General features: G+C 39.8%; 1 protein-coding gene and 1 long non-coding RNA gene across 2 annotated transcripts; both read left to right on the top strand.

Moving 5' to 3' along the window:
• Positions 1–645: 645 nt before the first annotated feature.
• On the top strand, positions 646–3,883 carry LOC143718511 (uncharacterized). The gene is made up of 6 exons (XR_013196417.1): positions 646–867; positions 979–1,075; positions 1,191–1,351; positions 1,472–1,553; positions 2,811–3,098; positions 3,699–3,883. It is a non-coding gene; the product is annotated as an uncharacterized LOC143718511 (long non-coding RNA).
• An 8,092-nt stretch (positions 3,884–11,975) lies between these two features.
• Positions 11,976–15,994, top strand: LOC143718474 (uncharacterized). Its single transcript, XM_077209535.1, has 8 exons — positions 11,976–12,758; positions 12,845–12,951; positions 13,518–13,550; positions 14,011–14,096; positions 14,345–14,559; positions 14,640–14,690; positions 14,873–14,929; positions 15,467–15,994. The coding sequence occupies exons 1-8, from the start codon at positions 12,546–12,548 to the stop codon at positions 15,992–15,994; spliced, it is 1,290 nt and encodes a 429-aa protein (XP_077065650.1). The 5' UTR covers positions 11,976–12,545.
• Positions 15,995–17,851: the final 1,857 nt, after the last annotated feature.

The raw sequence follows: 17,851 nt of genomic DNA on the forward strand, positions 1-17,851 counted from the left end.
AGTCGCAATTGCGTGTTATAAAGTCAGAATTCCGTGATATAAAGTCGCAATTGGGTGTTATAAAGTCAGAATTTCGAGATATAAAGTCAGAATTGCGTGATATAAAGTCGCAATTGCGTGTTATAAAGTCAGAATTGTGAGTTATAAAGTCGCAATTGCGTGTTATAAAGTCAGAATTGCGTGATATAAAGTCGGAATTGCGAGAAAAAAAGTCAGAATACTTAGTTTTCTCTCTCGCAATTCTGACTTTATAACACGCAATTGTGACTTTATATCTCACAATTCTGACTTTATAACACCCAATTGCGACTTTATATCACGCAATTCTGACTTTATATCTCGCAATTCTGAGAAATAAAGTCAGAATTGCGAGATGTAAACTCGCAATTGTGAGAAAAAAAGTCAGAATTGTGAGATAAAAAGTCGCAATCATTATTATTATTTATTTATTTAGTGGCGGAAACAAGCTTCCATAGATAACAATATTTAACAATGTATACATATATTTTTCATTAGATTGGTTCAACCGCCCGCCACCCGCCCGAATTTAATTAAAATATTATTTTTCGTCACGTCATCCGCCCAATCCGCGGTTTATCCGCGGAGTCCGCGGCTGTAACCGCCAACCGCGCATCTCTAGCATGCGGGTCACTTCTGGCTCATTTCACGTTCACGTTCACAACAGGAGATCACAAAAGGTTGCATTTAATTGGAAATGTGAACGGCCTTGCAAAAAAATGTATTTGAGCATTAAGCCCCTGCAGTGTGAACGCAGCCTTAGACCTGGATGTGAGCAAACCAGCCAACGAGCTGATAGTTAAGGACAGTTTGTTGTCTTTTGGTCTGCAAAGGAACATGGATTTATTTGTGAGTACCATTTTTGTGAAGTTGTTAGTGTTACCCCTGTTCAATGTTATGAGAATTTTTTTTTTTTTTTAATATTTATAATAATTATTTATTTATTTCCTTCTGAAAAAGGAGGTAGGAGATGGTCTGGTCCTAACAGACTCTCGTACAATTCATTTGTACAGAGAGTCTGTCCATTCTCCATTGACAAGCGTTAACTTCCTTGAAGGTGGGTATTCTGCTGAAGTTAAAAACTATTGGATCTGCCCAGAGTCACTCTGGATATGCATGCCATAACCAATCGCTGACGTTTGGTCGTGACTTATATCTACAACTCAAACTAGCGCACCTCAACTTCATCGTTCTCAGCCACTCCCTCTGTTCGGTGATTGGACTGGTAAAAAATTGATAGGCGAAACGCCAAGAATATACAGCAAACCCAGACGTAGTACTGAAGGAAAAATAAAATTGAGAGGAAGTACGTAAGAGGGCGGAGCCAGGCTAGGTAGGAGATGGCAGTATGGCATAAAACCAGTTATGATTTTGACTACTTTCAACATGTTACAGTGCAGTCAAGTCTCTATATAAAAGTTTAAACTTTTGTATTGTTTATATTGTTTTGCAGGGGATGGACATTTATTTCTGTATTGCATGTTCCACCAACTTGGCTCTCACCTACACACATTGATCTTCTAATATCGCTCCCAGTAAGTTGGGGTAGATAGAACTCTCATCAGAAGTTTTGAAAATTTGCATAGAAGAGATATTTACTTTAAGCTTTCAGTCTATTCAACTTTAAAGAGGATAGTTCAACCAAAAATATTAATTGGCAGTAAGTACTCACCCTCATGTCGTTCCAAACCTGTAAGACTTCCGTTCATCTTCTGAACACAAATTCATATATTTTTAATGAAATCCGAGAGCTTTATGATCCCTCCATAGCAATTTAAATGACACTTAAGGCCCAAAATGGTATTAGACCTTATTATAATACTCATGTGTCTCCAGTGGTTCAACCTTAATGTTATGATACCACAAGAATACAAAAAAAAAAATGCTTGTTTGTTTTAACCCAATTTTGGGTCAAATATGGACAAACCCAGAGGTTGGGTTAAATTTCTCCTTCCCTTTCATTCTCCTATGCTGTTTATGTTGTATAGACAGTGCAGGGCTTCTGGGTTCTACTACAACATCACACGCATACATTATGCTAATGTGAGCTGTGTCAGTGAGTTATATATATATACATATATATATATATATATATATATATATATATATATATATATACACACACACACACATATACAGTGCTATGCATAAGTTTAGACACCTGATAAAGTTCCCTTGGCCTTTGGAATTAAAATAGCCCCACATCATCACACACCCTTCATCATACCTAGAGATTGGCATGGGGTACTTTCCATAAGATCATCTCTCAATACAAATCAAACCAGCTATTAGCCTAACTGAGATAAACCATGCCAGTCTCTAGGTATGGTGAAGGGTGTGTGATGATGTGGGACTATTTTAATTCCAAAGGCCAAGGGAACTTTATCAGGATGCATAGTATCCTGGATCCATGAAGTAACTGGCCTTTAAAACTAAAAATCTGCTGCCTCTATGGGAATTTAACATAGTGGTGTCCTGACGTATGCACCCTGTATTTTAAGGAAGAACATTTATTTATTTACGATACATTATTCATTTTCAAAAAAACTTGGTGTCCTTAAAAGTTGGATTTTTCCTAATTTTTTTAATTAAGCCATTAAGTTCAATTTCCAAAATATGATTTTTTTTTATTCCTCTTTTTAGTCAACTTTAGCATGAGTGTGTTCACTTATGCATAGCACTGTATATATATATATATTCTTTTCAGGAGGTGGTGGTGTACAATTCTGATGAAAAACTTTAATCTACATATTTGATTTAAGATTTAAATTTCTTTTGTCTTTTGTTTATAGAAACCATACAAATTTGCCCCGATTCCCATGCTGCTCTTAACAATTAAAAGATTATGGATTGAGTTCTGGACATAGACAGTAAAAGAAATGGAGGCAGCAACCCCATTGGGACTCAACAGAGAAAAGTGAAGCCCATTAGAAGCACTCACTTCCTGATGGTCAAGCGTACTGCGCAGACTCAAACTGAGCTTGACGACGTAGATGTGACGTGAGCAACCTGTGTGTCTTCTAGTAGCTGTGCCAAGAGAAATCTGAATCATTCCCTTCCGAATCTTGCAGAGACTGAGAGTGTGAGTAGGAGCTGTCCATGAGCTAGCAGCAGGAGCAACTTTTCCTAAGTATTCTGATTTAATAATTTTGTAATTTTGCCTCCATGTCCCCCTAATTGCCTGCGAGCTTCTCTTTCTGTCTTTACGGTAATTTCTCTATTGTGCGACAGAGAGTCGAGTGGTTATGGCGCAATCGTTAGCCTATTTTTACAAAAACGGCTTCTACGGGGCCATAACGTAAGATACAAAGTAATGGAGCCCTTTATACATTGTCGTGTTTCTTTAGAAATAAATAATGGACAAATGGAGTCTTTAAACGCCTCAGATGTAAAGTTATTCGCTGTCAAAGTGACGCCAAAATGAATGGGAGTCAATGTAATGCTAACAGTAGGTGAAGTTCTGCTACAATGGCGGCCCCCGTGTTTGGCTTCAACTTCCGGTTGATGGATTTGGGCCTTGGAACTGGAGCATATGTTTTAATGGACATCATCCTGATAGCACATTTCCTGAACCAAATCACTTCTACACTTTACACATACCCTAAAATATTAGGATAGGATCCTATGTAGTCGTAACAGACCACATTTTTCAATAATTTGTGTCTTGCACATGTCCACAGAGGGATCCCAAACCAGTCAAGAGATTCCAGGCAAGAACTAAGGAACACGATGAAATTGGCACAGCTATTACAACTTCATACTGATGTACTTACCATCATGTCATCACTGTGTATGGACTCTGCTGAACAGATTTTTATAAGAAAATTACAGCTTTATGAGGAATGCTTTGTAATGATTTATTTTGGTACTTCCATTGGTTCGAAATAAAGTTAGTTGGATCACATTAATTAAAGTACTGGAATGTGAAACGTGTTCATACTACTTTAAGCTTTTATGATCATTACCTTATACAGTAAACCTGCCATTTTTTTCAGTATTTTGAATTACATAAACTTTGTAGCCTATTGAGAACAATAAAACATGTTGAAATGAATTCTTGTCATTTTATTTCAAATTAAAAACATGAAGAGGAAAAAAAACAACTGCAAAGATATATGTATAACTGATTTTGCTTTAAATGTTGAAGTTTACAATTGTGTTATCAGTACACTTCTCCAATACAGTGTTTTGGGATTTCAGCAACATCTAGGCTATAGCATATATAATCTTTTTTACATTTTTCTAATAAAATTGTGCAGTCAAACAGAAGAGATGCAGCAATAAATGATGCGCCTCATAAGTCATTTAAGAAAAATAGTAATATATTAAAAGGCATGGATATATTGATATAGCACATTTTAAACTTCCTCGTATGTTAAATTTTATTTTTAAGATCAAATGACTTTTCGGTTGGAAAGGGTCTTTTAACTTTTGAACAGCTGGAATATTCGATTTCTACACGTGGGCGGGAATGAAACGCCCCTTTCCTCTGATTTGTGTGTTATGCCCTTCATCTTTTGTTTGGTTCTTTTCTTTTTTTCGTTTCAAGTTATAGGCCTACTTACCTAATATGAAAATGTGTAAAATAAATGTCAAGAACTTTTTTTTCAAATTCTGTAATTTTGAAAATTCAATAAAAAAAATCAGAGGATAGGGGCGTTTCATGGGCCCGTGTTAAAATCGAATATTCCAGCTGTTCAACAAAAGTTCTACCTCAGAACGAAAAATCAACCTGAATTCTTGGGGGGGGGGTAACTTCGTTACAAAGACTATTTAGACTTGATCATCAAGCAATATTCAGAAACGAATGCAGTTGAATTATTTTTCTAATTTGGTTTTATTAGATTGTAGATTGAAAATAATGCTTGGTTGTAGGCTAATAGGGCTATATTTAAAATGGAGCAACCCACTGCTTATTCCGAATTTCACAGAAAAAAAAAAAGCCTAGACTTAATAGACCTATTATACGCCTAGACTTAATTCGCCTTTGAACTAGCAAGTCTGTCATTTGCGTGAAAGCCCATTTTGAAAAAGTGTATCCAAACGAGTTTGTCGCGACATCGAATTTGAATTTAAGTGATCAAGTTAAACGGAAAAAGATTGTGTCGACATTTATAAATAAATAAATAAAAATAAAATATAATATATATATATATATATATATATATATATATATATATATATGTATGTATGTATATATATATATATATATATATATATATATACCGTAATAATATATATATATATATATATATTGGTACGATGGGGATCTAAAGGACACAGTTCGAGTGGGAGAAGTTAGACGACAAGCAGTGGAAGGGTTGAAGAGCATAAACAGCTGTGCTCTACCAGGCAAACTGAAACTCTGGTGCTTTCAGTTTGGTCTACTGCCAAGGTTGCTGTGGCCACTGACTGTGTATGAGGTTTCTTTGACAACAGTGGATAAGCTGGAAGCGTTAATAAGTTCATACATCAGGAAATGGTTGGGAGTTCCACGCTGCCTCAGCAGAGTGGGATTTTATAGTAAAGGAGTATTGCCGCTGCCAGTCTCTGCTTTAACCGAGGAGTTTAAGTGTGCCAAGGTCAGACTGGAAATGACTTTAGCAGAGTCACGTGACAAATGTGTAAGGGAGACAGCCCCTGTGGTAAAAACTGGTAGAAAGTGGTCAGCAAAGAAATCTGTAGTAGAGGCAAAGGCTGACCTTCAAATTGGGGATATCGTGGGACAGGTACAGCATGGAAGAGGGGGTTTTGGGCTCAGTTTAGCTCCTCCTAAATGGCACAAGGCAGGCCCAGCCCAAAGGAGGAAGCTGGTAGTCAACGAGGTGCGAAAGCAGGAGGAGAGATGAGATGTATAAAGGCCATTTCCCAGGCCAAGCAGGGAGAGTGGATGAGATGGGAGAGTGTGGAACAACGCAAAATGGGCTGGCAAGACCTTTGGTCAATGGAAGAGAGTAGGATCAGTTTCCTTATTAGGTCAACATAAGATGTTCTCCCATCACCGCAGAACCTAAACCTCTGGGTAGGAGAGGATCCATCTTGTCCTTTGTGTTCATCACCTGCCACATTAAGGCACATTTTGACAGGATGTAAGGTGGCTCTTAGCCAGGGTCGGTTTACTTGGCGCCATGACCAAGTATTGCGATGTTTGGCTTTAGCATTGGAAGGCAAGCGTAGTATGACCAATAAATTGCCGCCTGTTCTAGCAAAACATTACACGCAGAAGACAATATTCCTCCGCCCAGGCGAGCAACCACCAAGAAAAGGTGCTAACACCAATTCTCGCCCAGGACAACTGGAAGCTGCTAGGGACTGGAAGATGCTGGTTGATCTTGATCAACGGCTTATTTTTCCACCTGAGATTGCCACCACTAACCTCCGACCAGATATTGTTTTGTGGTCTGGATCAGCACGCATTGTTCAACTGATAGATTTAACAGTGCCATGGGAGGATGCGGTAGATGAGGCATATGAGAGGAAGAAACTGCGGTATGCTCATCTGGCCACTGAAGCAGAACAGCGAGGATGGAGAGTCCAGGTTTATCCAGTGGAAGTGGGTTGTCGTGGTTTTGTGGCACACTCTACAACCCGGTTCCTCAGAGACGTCGGATTCAGTGGCCAAGAGTTGCGTCGTACAGTAAAGAACTTATCTGAAGCAGCAGAAAGGAGCAGCAACTGGCTGTGGTTGAGACGGAAAGATTCTAGCTGGCTGTGTACAGGCCGCCATGCTACGGTTTCGTAGAATTCTTGAAAACTTGAAAGGTCTGTTGGTTTATTTGTATACGTTGTATAGTATTTACAGTCATTACGTTCCTGTGTATATTGCGTGAATGACGGGTGGTTGGGCAGATATTGTGTTTTGCGGTAGGTGGTATGCCATACGGAACCGTTGCCACTGAAACTGCATATTAACGCACCAGTGGGGCTCGACAGCCTTAGTCAAACGGGTTGGCGCGTATGGTTGGGTTGCTGAGAGATTGTGAGATTGTGGTTAGGTCTCAGCAGCAACTGTTGGTTTATTTGTATAGGTTGTATAGTATTTACAGTCATTACGTTCCTGTATATATTGCGTGAATGACGGATGGTTGGGCAGATATTGTGTTTTGTGGTAGGTGGTATGCCATACGGAACCGTTGCCACTGAAACTGCATATTAACGCACCAGTGGGGCTCGACAGCCTTAGTCAAACGGGTTGGCGCGTATGGTTGGGTTGCGGTGAGATTGTGGTTAGGTCTCAGCAGCAACTGTTGGTTTATTTGTATAGGTTGTATAGTATTCACAGTCATTACGTTCCTGTGTATATTGCGTGAATGACGGGTGGTTGGGCAGATATTGTGTTTTGTGGTAGGTGGTATGGCATACGGAACCGTTGCCACTGAAACTGCATATTAACGCACCAGTGGGGCTCGACAGCCTTAGTCAAACGGGTTGGCGCGTATGGTTGGGTTGCGGAGAGATTGTGAGATTGTGGTTAGGTCTCAGCAGCAAGAGGGAAGTAGAGGTCAGTAAGCTGGGCTGAGTTGAGTGGGGGACGGAGGGGGGTGACTCTGGGACGCCAGAGTCACTGTCGAGCCCTCTTGAGGTGTCGTGGGCTAGTCGACGAAACACTGAGGACGGAAGGTGCCCACTTGAAGACCCTAGAGATGTTCCCTACTCCGCTCAATCCAGAGGGTTGTTATGGGGGACCGCACTGTGGTTGCAGCCGTTGTGTGTGCTGACGCGCAATACACTGTATTAACACCAGACAGAAGATTCACGTCACTAGATGGAAAGAAGCGTAAATGGATGGAGAAGCATAGGTTACTGTAAAGCTACGTCTTAGTTGGTGATTATCTTGGCGAAAGCCGAGTACAAATCAACATGAAGTTTTAACATCTACTCTCGTGTAATGGAAATCATCTTATATATATATATATATATATATATATATATATATATATATATATATATATATATATAACGTTAGATAATTGGAATTTCTATCAGTTATATAAACATTTTTATGGGCTAACCCATAAAATATTCTAAAAATATCAATTAAAAAAAATTATAATAATAATAATAATTTAAAAAAATTACGTGCCAATAAAGATTCCACAATGTATTTGAAGGACAGCAAATGACACGCCCCCTACATAGAAATTGTGGATTTTGCGCCTAAACCCTTCAATTGGCGAGCTCCTTATCTAGAATGTATCCGGACTAGCGACAACGGTAATTTTCCCTTTTTAAAATTATATAACCTTTAGGCAATTGCTATATCTATTACTGACTATTAAGCCTCGTGAAAGTTTAGTCTGTACATTTGAACTGACCAACTAATAGAAGACAGGATAGATAACCTTGAATTTGCAATCACATACAAGTCTCTGCATTAGGCTAAATATATATTTTTTAACTTTAGGCTACTAACGTTACTTACGGTAGGCTATTACATTTAGGGGCTATCATTCAATCAGGTTCCATCGGCCTGAGTTATCCTCCTTAAATTGTAAAACATTACATTGTTATCTTAAATTTTATTGTGCTACGTTACACATTTCATTAATAATATTTCTATTATTTGACGATTGCACGATTCTGGATAAATTAGGTAACTAAACTCATATCGCAACATTCAAATCGTAGGCTACTTTTGCTGAAACAGAGAGCAAACTAGGGATAGGTGCTGCTTCATAACAGTCTATTCAACCTGTTATACAAACGTTTAAATTATAATATAGGGACTGTATAAAAGTTTATTGTTCAAATATAAAAACTTTTGTCTACGGTACACACCTAACTAAATGGAAGTCACCTTTTGAAAATGGCGCTTAAAATTAGTGATGTGTTTTGAATTCGAATCTTTAATATGACTCGGGACTATCGAGTTGTCTCAGAGAGTTATTCGTTCATTTTGTGTTGACCGCGCATGCGCATTGCGTAACATATGGGTTCTGTTCTGAATCTGTACTGGAAACAGAAATGATTAGTTCATCTCTCCCGAGTCTTCGGGTTCGGGCCTAGAACTAGTACGTCCCAAATCGTAGTATGTTGAAATGAGTGTTCCAAAGAGACCCGGACGGTCTACTATATCCGGTCAGAATCCGAAGTGCAGATCGATGCACACTCTAACGGCTGATATTGCCCACAACCCATCGCGTGTTGGACGAGGATTCGGTTAGAACTACAAACACGAGTGAAAAGTGTTAAAAAACTACAGACATGGAGGACTCGCGAGTCCGGCGGTTGTGTAGAAAGGTTTAGATAAAGGGGTTTAAGTGATTAATTATCAATTAACCTGACGAAAATTTATTTATTCAATGTTGGCTACGTTATATTGCATCTGCAGCAGCATTGTGAACTTTTGTAAAGATACGTTTAGCCATTAAATTTTAAATGCATCATTACAATTCAAATTGCAAACACTGGCAGATAAACGAGTTACTACATTTCTCTCCAAAACGGTAAGAAATTATATTAGATTGAATGGAGGATTTTAACTGTGACGAGATGATTGACAGGGCAGTTCACGGTGATGCACGCGACAGAGCTGTCCGTTAAAGATGACGAAGTAGTATGTCCCAAAGCTTGCCTACTCTTTTGCTACACACTCAAAAATATGTACTTTTTCTTCACAAAAAGAGTACATACTTTTAAGGCGTAGTATAAGTAGGCGAATTGGGACGCAGCACGAGTCTTTCGTTCTTCCCATAAAGCCTGTTCTGTCAGTACCAGAAAGAGAAATTATTAGTTAATTTTCCCGAGTCTTCGGGTTTGAGTCCTTCGTTCTTTTGTCACGTGACTTGTCACCGTATTGAATAGCCTACTTATTCACAACCTTTTTACAAACAAGCACGTAGTTAATGTATAATATAATAGTAGTTAATTTATGTATAATATATAATAAAACACACCACAGATGCACAAGAAACATTTAGAAAAGAGACGGACAGGGACAAATAGGCTGATACGATGGAACTTTGATTTTTCAGATAATGTTTATTTCACATATTTTGCATTGAATACCATTTAAAGGATTATATGTTTTGCATTGAATACCATTTAAAGGATTTGCTGTGCACCGCAGTGCATTGCGTTCATATTCTGGGCTCATCTGCTTTTCTGTAGGATAGTATGGTTTGTTAATAAGGTGTGTGTACAGCGTTTGATCTTTATCACTGAAGTAGCCTATTAAGCCACATTAAGCTTTTTATTATGAGGGTTTTCTATGGGAGGAAAACGCTTAGCCTAATGTGCAATTAAACGCAATGTTTGTATTTTGGGCTCATCTGCTATTAATAAGGTGTGTACAGAATTTGATCTTCTAACATGAATGTCCATTGCGGGCTGCTATTTCTTCAGCTTTTTGAACGTAGATGATAAAGACATGATTGGCTATCAATTTTATGTGGATAAAGGCATATTTTGTACATGATTACACACACACACAATATATATATATATATATATATATATATATATATATATATATATATATATATATATATATATATATATATATAACGTTAAAAAGATCTCGTTAAAAAGATGTCCTTTTAACGACATAACATCTCGTTATTACGACATAATTGAGTGGACAAAATAATATGTATGTGGCAGCAATGCGTCACAGTAGTTAAGGATGATAGGCCTACTTGTGAAATAAATAAAAAAATTTGTGTGTGTAAAGAAAAGGAAAATCGCAATATTTATTAGCAATTCTTAAAAAATAGCAAGTATATCGAGTCAGCACCAAGTACCGACATAGTGTTGAATCGGGAGATAGAAATATCATCCTTGCCCTAATGCTGCATGATTCAGAATGCAAAGTAAATGAAATAACTGGCAAAAATTCTGGCAAAATACTTCTGGCTGTGTATTTAAAAATGTGTCATTATATTGAACCAATTCCTACTTAAAAATTCATTTTAGATGTATTTTTCAATGACTCCCTCAAATGCTTCAATTGTTCAATTCAAATGTATTTGTATAGCGCTTTTCACAATACATTGTTTCAAAGCAGCTTTACAGAAAATGCATTTCAGAAATGTACATAGAAAAATACAGTTAGTTAATTATGTATTCATTTAGGGCATAACATATCATCGGCGTAATTGTTTCATTACTGGATGGATCACTGAAACTACATTGATTGAAAAATACTTGAAACATGACTAATTTTAATATTGACTTAAATATTAGTGATTATGATATTAGCCATGGCAATCAACCCTAACTTTTACTTTTGCATTTTAACTAATGGGCTGGTTAATGTAACTTAAAACAGTTTGATTTTTGGAGTAAAACGTTATTTGATAATACATTTTGGTAATGACAGATTATATACAAAGTATATAATAACAACATTACATTTTGGGGATTAATTATTATCTGCTGTATGTAAGTCATACTGCAAAGCTTTTTTGTAAACTACAGATTTAACCAAAAACTTGATGTATATTCAAGCTGATAGTCAATGCAGAAAATGTGAAAATGGGTGTGGCCAAGAGCATGCCAAAGTCTATTACTTGTAAACAAAAAGTCAGAACTTACATGAAGATTACAACTAAATTTTACAGCAGTCAAAGGGTAGTAGGAAGTGTAGAGCCCCTTGCTTTCCGTGACTTCACATCTGCGGCCACTTGACAGCTCTGCTATGACCTTGTTCCACACTTCTTCCAGTCCCTTTCACAGTTAGGTTACTGTAGTGTGTCTCTCAGACATAACTTTATCACCAAATTATGATTTTCCGCCAGGTGTAGATCAGGACTTGAAATGGGGTAGCTGGCCATGTCATTATTTCAATATTTTCAGCTTCAAGTAGCTGCTTTGGTTTTTCTTTCTCCTCTGTCCACTAGTGGTCGACCGATATATATTTTTTTGACGGCCAATATCTTAGAGAGCAGGATGACCGATATTTAAAAAAAAAAAATCCATATATCGGCCTGATTGCAGCCATATTTGATTTTTGTCTATGCTTTTTATTTGTCCATTGATATAGGGCATCTGCACTTATAAAGGAGCTGGGTCGCCTTCTTAGGGACCAAACATGAGTTCAAGATGGACCATCAACAGCACCCTCAAGCATTCCCACGGCACAGATGGGACTGACTGGATCACCTGCCGGACTGACTGGACCGACTCATGCACAGATGGGACTGACTGGACCACCTGCCGGACTGACTGGACCGACTACTGGACTGATGGGGTCTGCTGCTGGATCTGTCACTGCATTGTCCTCAGCACCAACAGCAGTGCCTCCAACTGTTCGGCTCCCATTTCCCTCCCTGTGTCAGTTTTCAGGTTACCAACCAAACAAGGTCACGGGATCTTTGAGCAGACTGTTTCAACCTTACAGTAAAGGTTCAAAAAAACAACAACATGCCAGCCAGCCATGGGAGCACCCATTTTTTTTGCTGTGCTATAGTTAATACAAATCAAATTCCTAGTCTTGAGGAAAGTATGAGCCTCCAGGCAAACGGACCAAACAAAACAAAAACAAAAAAGTCAGATTTTGTGATGTGAAGTGCACACCTCAACAGTTTATGATGATAATTGAGGAGTCTTTTCCTTTACTGAGGCATGCTGGAGGCTTCAAGCTGATGCGTTGCTGCAGGAGCAGACAGCTTATAGATATAGCGATGCCGACAGAAGGGTATTCTGTTGAATATCTAAAGGAAACAAGTAATCTTAACAAAGCTGTGGCTTACATTGTCCCGCTGCAATGTGATCTCCCCCTAAATGGGGATATTCAAAAGGTAAGCTATATCAGCTACTTCTTTGTGTGTATTATGTAAATGTTCTCCCTTATATTCTCTGATATTCTGTGTGATTTGCATTTTAGGTTGACAGTGTGAGAGAGGGGGAACCTTTGAAGCAAACCTGCGTGAACTGCAAACAACAAGTGGCATTGCATGTTCTTGAAAGCCACAAAGCACACTGCATCACTAGGTATGCGACTTATTATTTTACTATTTTCACAATAGAGAAAGGCTATTAAAGTAGTGCTTGCATGTGGATTCTCTCTCCGCTTCATTCCTGGCTCAGCATAACAATACGAGGACATACTGCTGACTGTTTGTTGGAACTCATTTAATAACTCTTAATGCCCATTGTAACTAATGAGTTTAGCTATAGCAGGTCACACATTTTCCTCAGACAGGTAGTTCTGACAGTTAGTTATCACTAGACTCACAGGTTTCTCACTCCTTAAAGGGATAGTTCACCACAGACTGGAAATTTTGTCATAATTTACTCAACCTCATGTTGTTTCAAATCTGTGTAAGTTTCTTTAATCTGTTGAACTTAAAAGAAGATATTTTGAAGAATGTTTTTTTATTAGAAAGTTGATGGACCCCATTGACAAGCATAGTAAGAAAGAAAATACTATGGAAGTCAATGGGGACCATCAACTGTGCATTCTGAGTGATCAATGCTTATAACTTGCAAGACGTATATTTCTTTCTAAATAAATAACTGGACATATTGATGTTGACTTAATATGATTTGCATTACAGCATTGCTGCAAAGGTGACAGACTCCACCAGTATGTGAGTGAAAATTCTAAACTAACTTTGTATTAATGTCATTATATTGACATAAGACTGTTGCATAAAGTATTTTACCTAGTTTTCATCACTGGGTTCTTGTGTTGTTATCATCTCCAACGTCACACTGCTGAGTAAGCAGTTAGCATTAAATTGGTTGCTTAAATTTGTCTAAAGCTCATTCAAGAATAAAGTCGTGTAGGTGTGCCACAAAAGTTTTGTCTTGAATTGGAGTTGTATTTCAGGGAAATGTTACACTTCTGAGACCCCAGTTAATTAATGACACTTAAGGACATTTACATGTGTTCTTTCACTTGAAAATGTATCAAATGATGTCTGTTTACAGTTTTTTTCATAAATGTTTAGTAATGGCAAATTTCCATCAACATTATTCTCTGTTTGGTTGGTTTAAGAATGTTTAAAATTTACTTGATTGAGTGATCATTTTTCTTTCTGTAAGAAGGACTCCAGATACTCTGAGGTGCAACACATGGTCAATGAGGATTACCCTGATGTTAACACATCAAATCACATTCAACTGCTGGCAAGGTAAAACCAATGTTTGTTAAACTGTTTTTTAATGATGAATGTGTTAGCGATGGCCTCTAATAGAGTTTCTGTTTTGGATAAAAGGCTGATTAGTGACCTCTGTGTCACATCATTGTGCAAATTTTTTTTTACTTACATTCACAATCCTGAACATTCCAAAGTCAAAATAACAAACGACATGGGAACAACTGATTTATTTATTTCTCAGTTTTTATTATCTGTTGTCTATGTTTTCCGTACATTTTTAGCGGAAGAGGTAAAAGTCGTCAAGGTTCCAAAGAATCTGACTGAAGCAGGCTTTCAGGAATTCTTGAGGGCAATTTATCCACAACTTGAAAGGATAAACTTTGACCTTTGCAAAGTAAATCGACATCGGGTTGTGGTCCCCCTGACTCAATGCACTCCCCACGCCATTAGGTCAAGTGGAGTGTTGGGGTGCTCTGCACTGTACATTCGTCCAGAGGTGAGGTACAGTTAGTTACCAGAGTTAAAATGTTATCTGTAAATGTCTTATTCTAATTTAAATGTTTTTATATTTCGTAGCATGACATTAATACAGACGGTGACAGTGACATCACAGAGGTGATTTCTTTGGTAAGGTTCTGAACAAAAGTACTAGGTATTTAATTGTATTAATTACAGTTTATCTTTTAAATTGCAAACTAAAAAATTTTATTCGTAAGACTTTCATATGGACTGGATAAGCTATAATGCACCCAGAAAATAGTCACAATGTACAGCAACTGATCTACTAATATAGTAATGTATCCCAATAGGAAAGTGATGCAGAGGAAGAAAAAACACACGGGACGTCTGAAAATGAGACAAATATAGTGAGTTCACTACATGATGCAACTTTGTTGTAATTCAACAAGAAACTTAATTACAGGGTTTCTGCAGGTCCTCAACAATTCTTAAAATTGCTTTCATCATAAGGCTATAAAATGTCTGACATACTATTACAAAAGTCTAAGTTATTCTAAGAGGTCTTAAATTTGGGAACGGAAAAACAGAAATACTGTGCAAATGAGAAATGCCATTATTATTCAAAAGGCGATTATTCAATTTACTTAATGTGAGCATTGCACTGATTAAAGTTTAAACGCTGTTGTATGCTCAATAGAATCACAGTTTAATAGCGGTTGCAGTTGGTCAATACTGCTCATCTATGTCTAAAAATTACTTATGATTCACATTTGATGAACTGCCAATGTTTACCTTATGGGTTTTATATTATAATATGTTGTAGATGGTTGTTGTAAATGTGCATATTTATGTCTCATCTCTTTGAATGAGCAGCTGGAAGAAGTAAAGCTGCCATTTACATCAACATAAACTCTTGCATGTTTTCTCTGTGTTGCCACATCAAGTCTCCACCACAGTCTCCACCATGGGCATCTCAAGGTTCTCCACCATGGGCTTCTCCACCACAGTTTTCACCACAGTCTCCACGACAGTCTCGACCACAGTTTTCACCACAGTCTCCACGACAGTCTCGACCACAGTTTTCATCACAGTCTCCACGACAGTTTTCACCACAGTCTCCACTACAGTCTCGACCACAGTTCTCACCACAGTCTCCACGACAGTCTCGACCACAGTTTTCACCACAGTCTCCACGACAGTCTCGACCACAGTTTTCACCACAGTCTCCACGACAGTCTCGACCACAGTTTTCACCACTGTCTCCACGGCAGTTTTCACCACTGTCTCCACGAAAGTTTTCACCACTGTCTCCACGAAAGTTTTCACCACTGTCTCCACGACAGTTTCCACCACGGTCTCCACGACAGACTCCACCACGGTTTTCACCTGAGTCTCCACGACAGTTTTCACCACAGTCTCCACGACAGTCTCGACCACAGTCTCCAGGACAGTTTGCACCACAGTCTCCATGACAGTCTCGACCACAGTCGCCACGACAGTCTCGACCACAGTCTCCACGACAGTCTCGACCACAGTCTCCTCGACAGTTTTCACCACAGTCTCCACGACAGTTTTCACCACAGTCTCCACGACAGTCTCGACCACAGTCTCCTCGACAGTTTTCACCACAGTCTCCACGACAGTTTTCACCACAGTCTCCACGACAGTCTCCACCCCAGTCTCCTCGACAGTTTTCACCACAGTCTCCACGACAGTTTTCACCACAGTCTCCACGACAGTCTCCACCCCAGTCTCCACCACGGTCTGCACGACAGTTTTCACCACAGTCTCCACGACAGTCTCCACCACGGTCTCCACGACAGTTTTCACCACAGTCTCCACGACAGTCTCCACCACGGTCTCCACGACAGTTTTCACCACAGTCTCCACCACGGACTGCACGACAGTTTTCACCACAGTCTCCACCACGGTCTCCATGACAGTTTTCACCACAGTCTCCACCGGGGTCTCCACGACAGTTTTCACCACAGTCTCCACAACAGTCTCGACCACAGTCTCCACGACAGTTTTCACCACAGTCTCCACGACAGTTTTCACCACAGTCTCCACGACAGTCTCCACCACTGTCTCCACGACAGTTTTCACCACAGTCTCCACGACAGTCTCCACCACGGTCTCCACGACAGTTTTCACCACAGTCTCCACCACGGTCTCCAAGACAGTTTTCACCACAGTCTCCACGACAGTCTCCACCACGGTCTCCACGACAGTTTTCACCACAGTCTCCACCACGGTCTCCACGACAGTTTTCACCACAGTCTCCACGACAGTTTTCACAACAGTCTCGACCACAGTCTCCACGACAGTTTTCACCACAGTCTCCACGACAGTTTTCACCACAGTCTCCACGACAGTTTTCACCACAGTCTCCACGACAGTCTCCACCACGGTCTCCACGACAGTTTTCACCACAGTCTCGACCACAGTTTCCACCACAGTTTTCACCACAGTCTCCACGACAGTTTTCACGACAGTTTTCACCACAGTCTCCACGACAGTTTTCACGACAGTCTCCACGACAGTCTCCACGACAGTCTCCACGACAGTCTCCACCACGGTCTCCACCACAGTCTCCACCACGGTCTCCACGACAGTTTTCACCACAGTCTCCACGACAGTCTCCACCACGGTCTCCACGACAGTTTTCACCACAGTCTCGACCACAGTTTCCACCACAGTTTTCACCACAGTCTCGACCACAGTCTCCACGACAGTTTTCACCACAGTCTCCACGACAGTCCCCACGACAGTCTCCACGACAGTTTTCACAACAGTCTCGACCACAGTCTCCACGACAGTTTTCACCACAGTCTCCACGACAGTTTTCACCACAGTCTCCACGACAGTTTTCACCACAGTCTCCACGACAGTCTCCACCACGGTCTCCACGACAGTTTTCACCACAGTCTCGACCACAGTTTCCACCACAGTTTTCACCACAGTCTCCACGACAGTTTTCACGACAGTTTTCACCACAGTCTCCACGACAGTTTTCACGACAGTCTCCACGACAGTCTCCACGACAGTCTCCACGACAGTCTCCACCACGGTCTCCACCACAGTCTCCACCACGGTCTCCACGACAGTTTTCACCACAGTCTCCACGACAGTCTCCACCACGGTCTCCACGACAGTTTTCACCACAGTCTCGACCACAGTTTCCACCACAGTTTTCACCACAGTCTCGACCACAGTCTCCACGACAGTTTTCACCACAGTCTCCACGACAGTCTCCACGACAGTCTCCACCACGGTCTCCACGACAGTCTCCACCACGGTCTCCACGACAGTCTCCACCACGGCCTCCA

The sequence above is a fragment of the Siphateles boraxobius genome, unplaced genomic scaffold, assembly GCF_051911475.1.
Source record: "Siphateles boraxobius isolate OS27281-9 unplaced genomic scaffold, OSU_SipBor_1 61, whole genome shotgun sequence".
NCBI classification, from domain to species: domain Eukaryota; kingdom Metazoa; phylum Chordata; class Actinopteri; order Cypriniformes; family Leuciscidae; genus Siphateles; species Siphateles boraxobius.

Excerpts from the sequence above, each read along its gene's own strand:
- LOC143718474 (XM_077209535.1), top strand. The coding sequence starts at position 12,546 with ATGATGATAATTGAGGAGTCTTTTCCTTTACTGAGGCATGCTGGAGGC. Across the intron at positions 12,952-13,517 it reads AAAGCACACTGCATCACTAG|CATTGCTGCAAAGGTGACAG; the intron begins GTATGCGACTTA and ends TTTGCATTACAG. Across the intron at positions 14,560-14,639 it reads CACTGTACATTCGTCCAGAG|CATGACATTAATACAGACGG; the intron begins GTGAGGTACAGT and ends TATATTTCGTAG.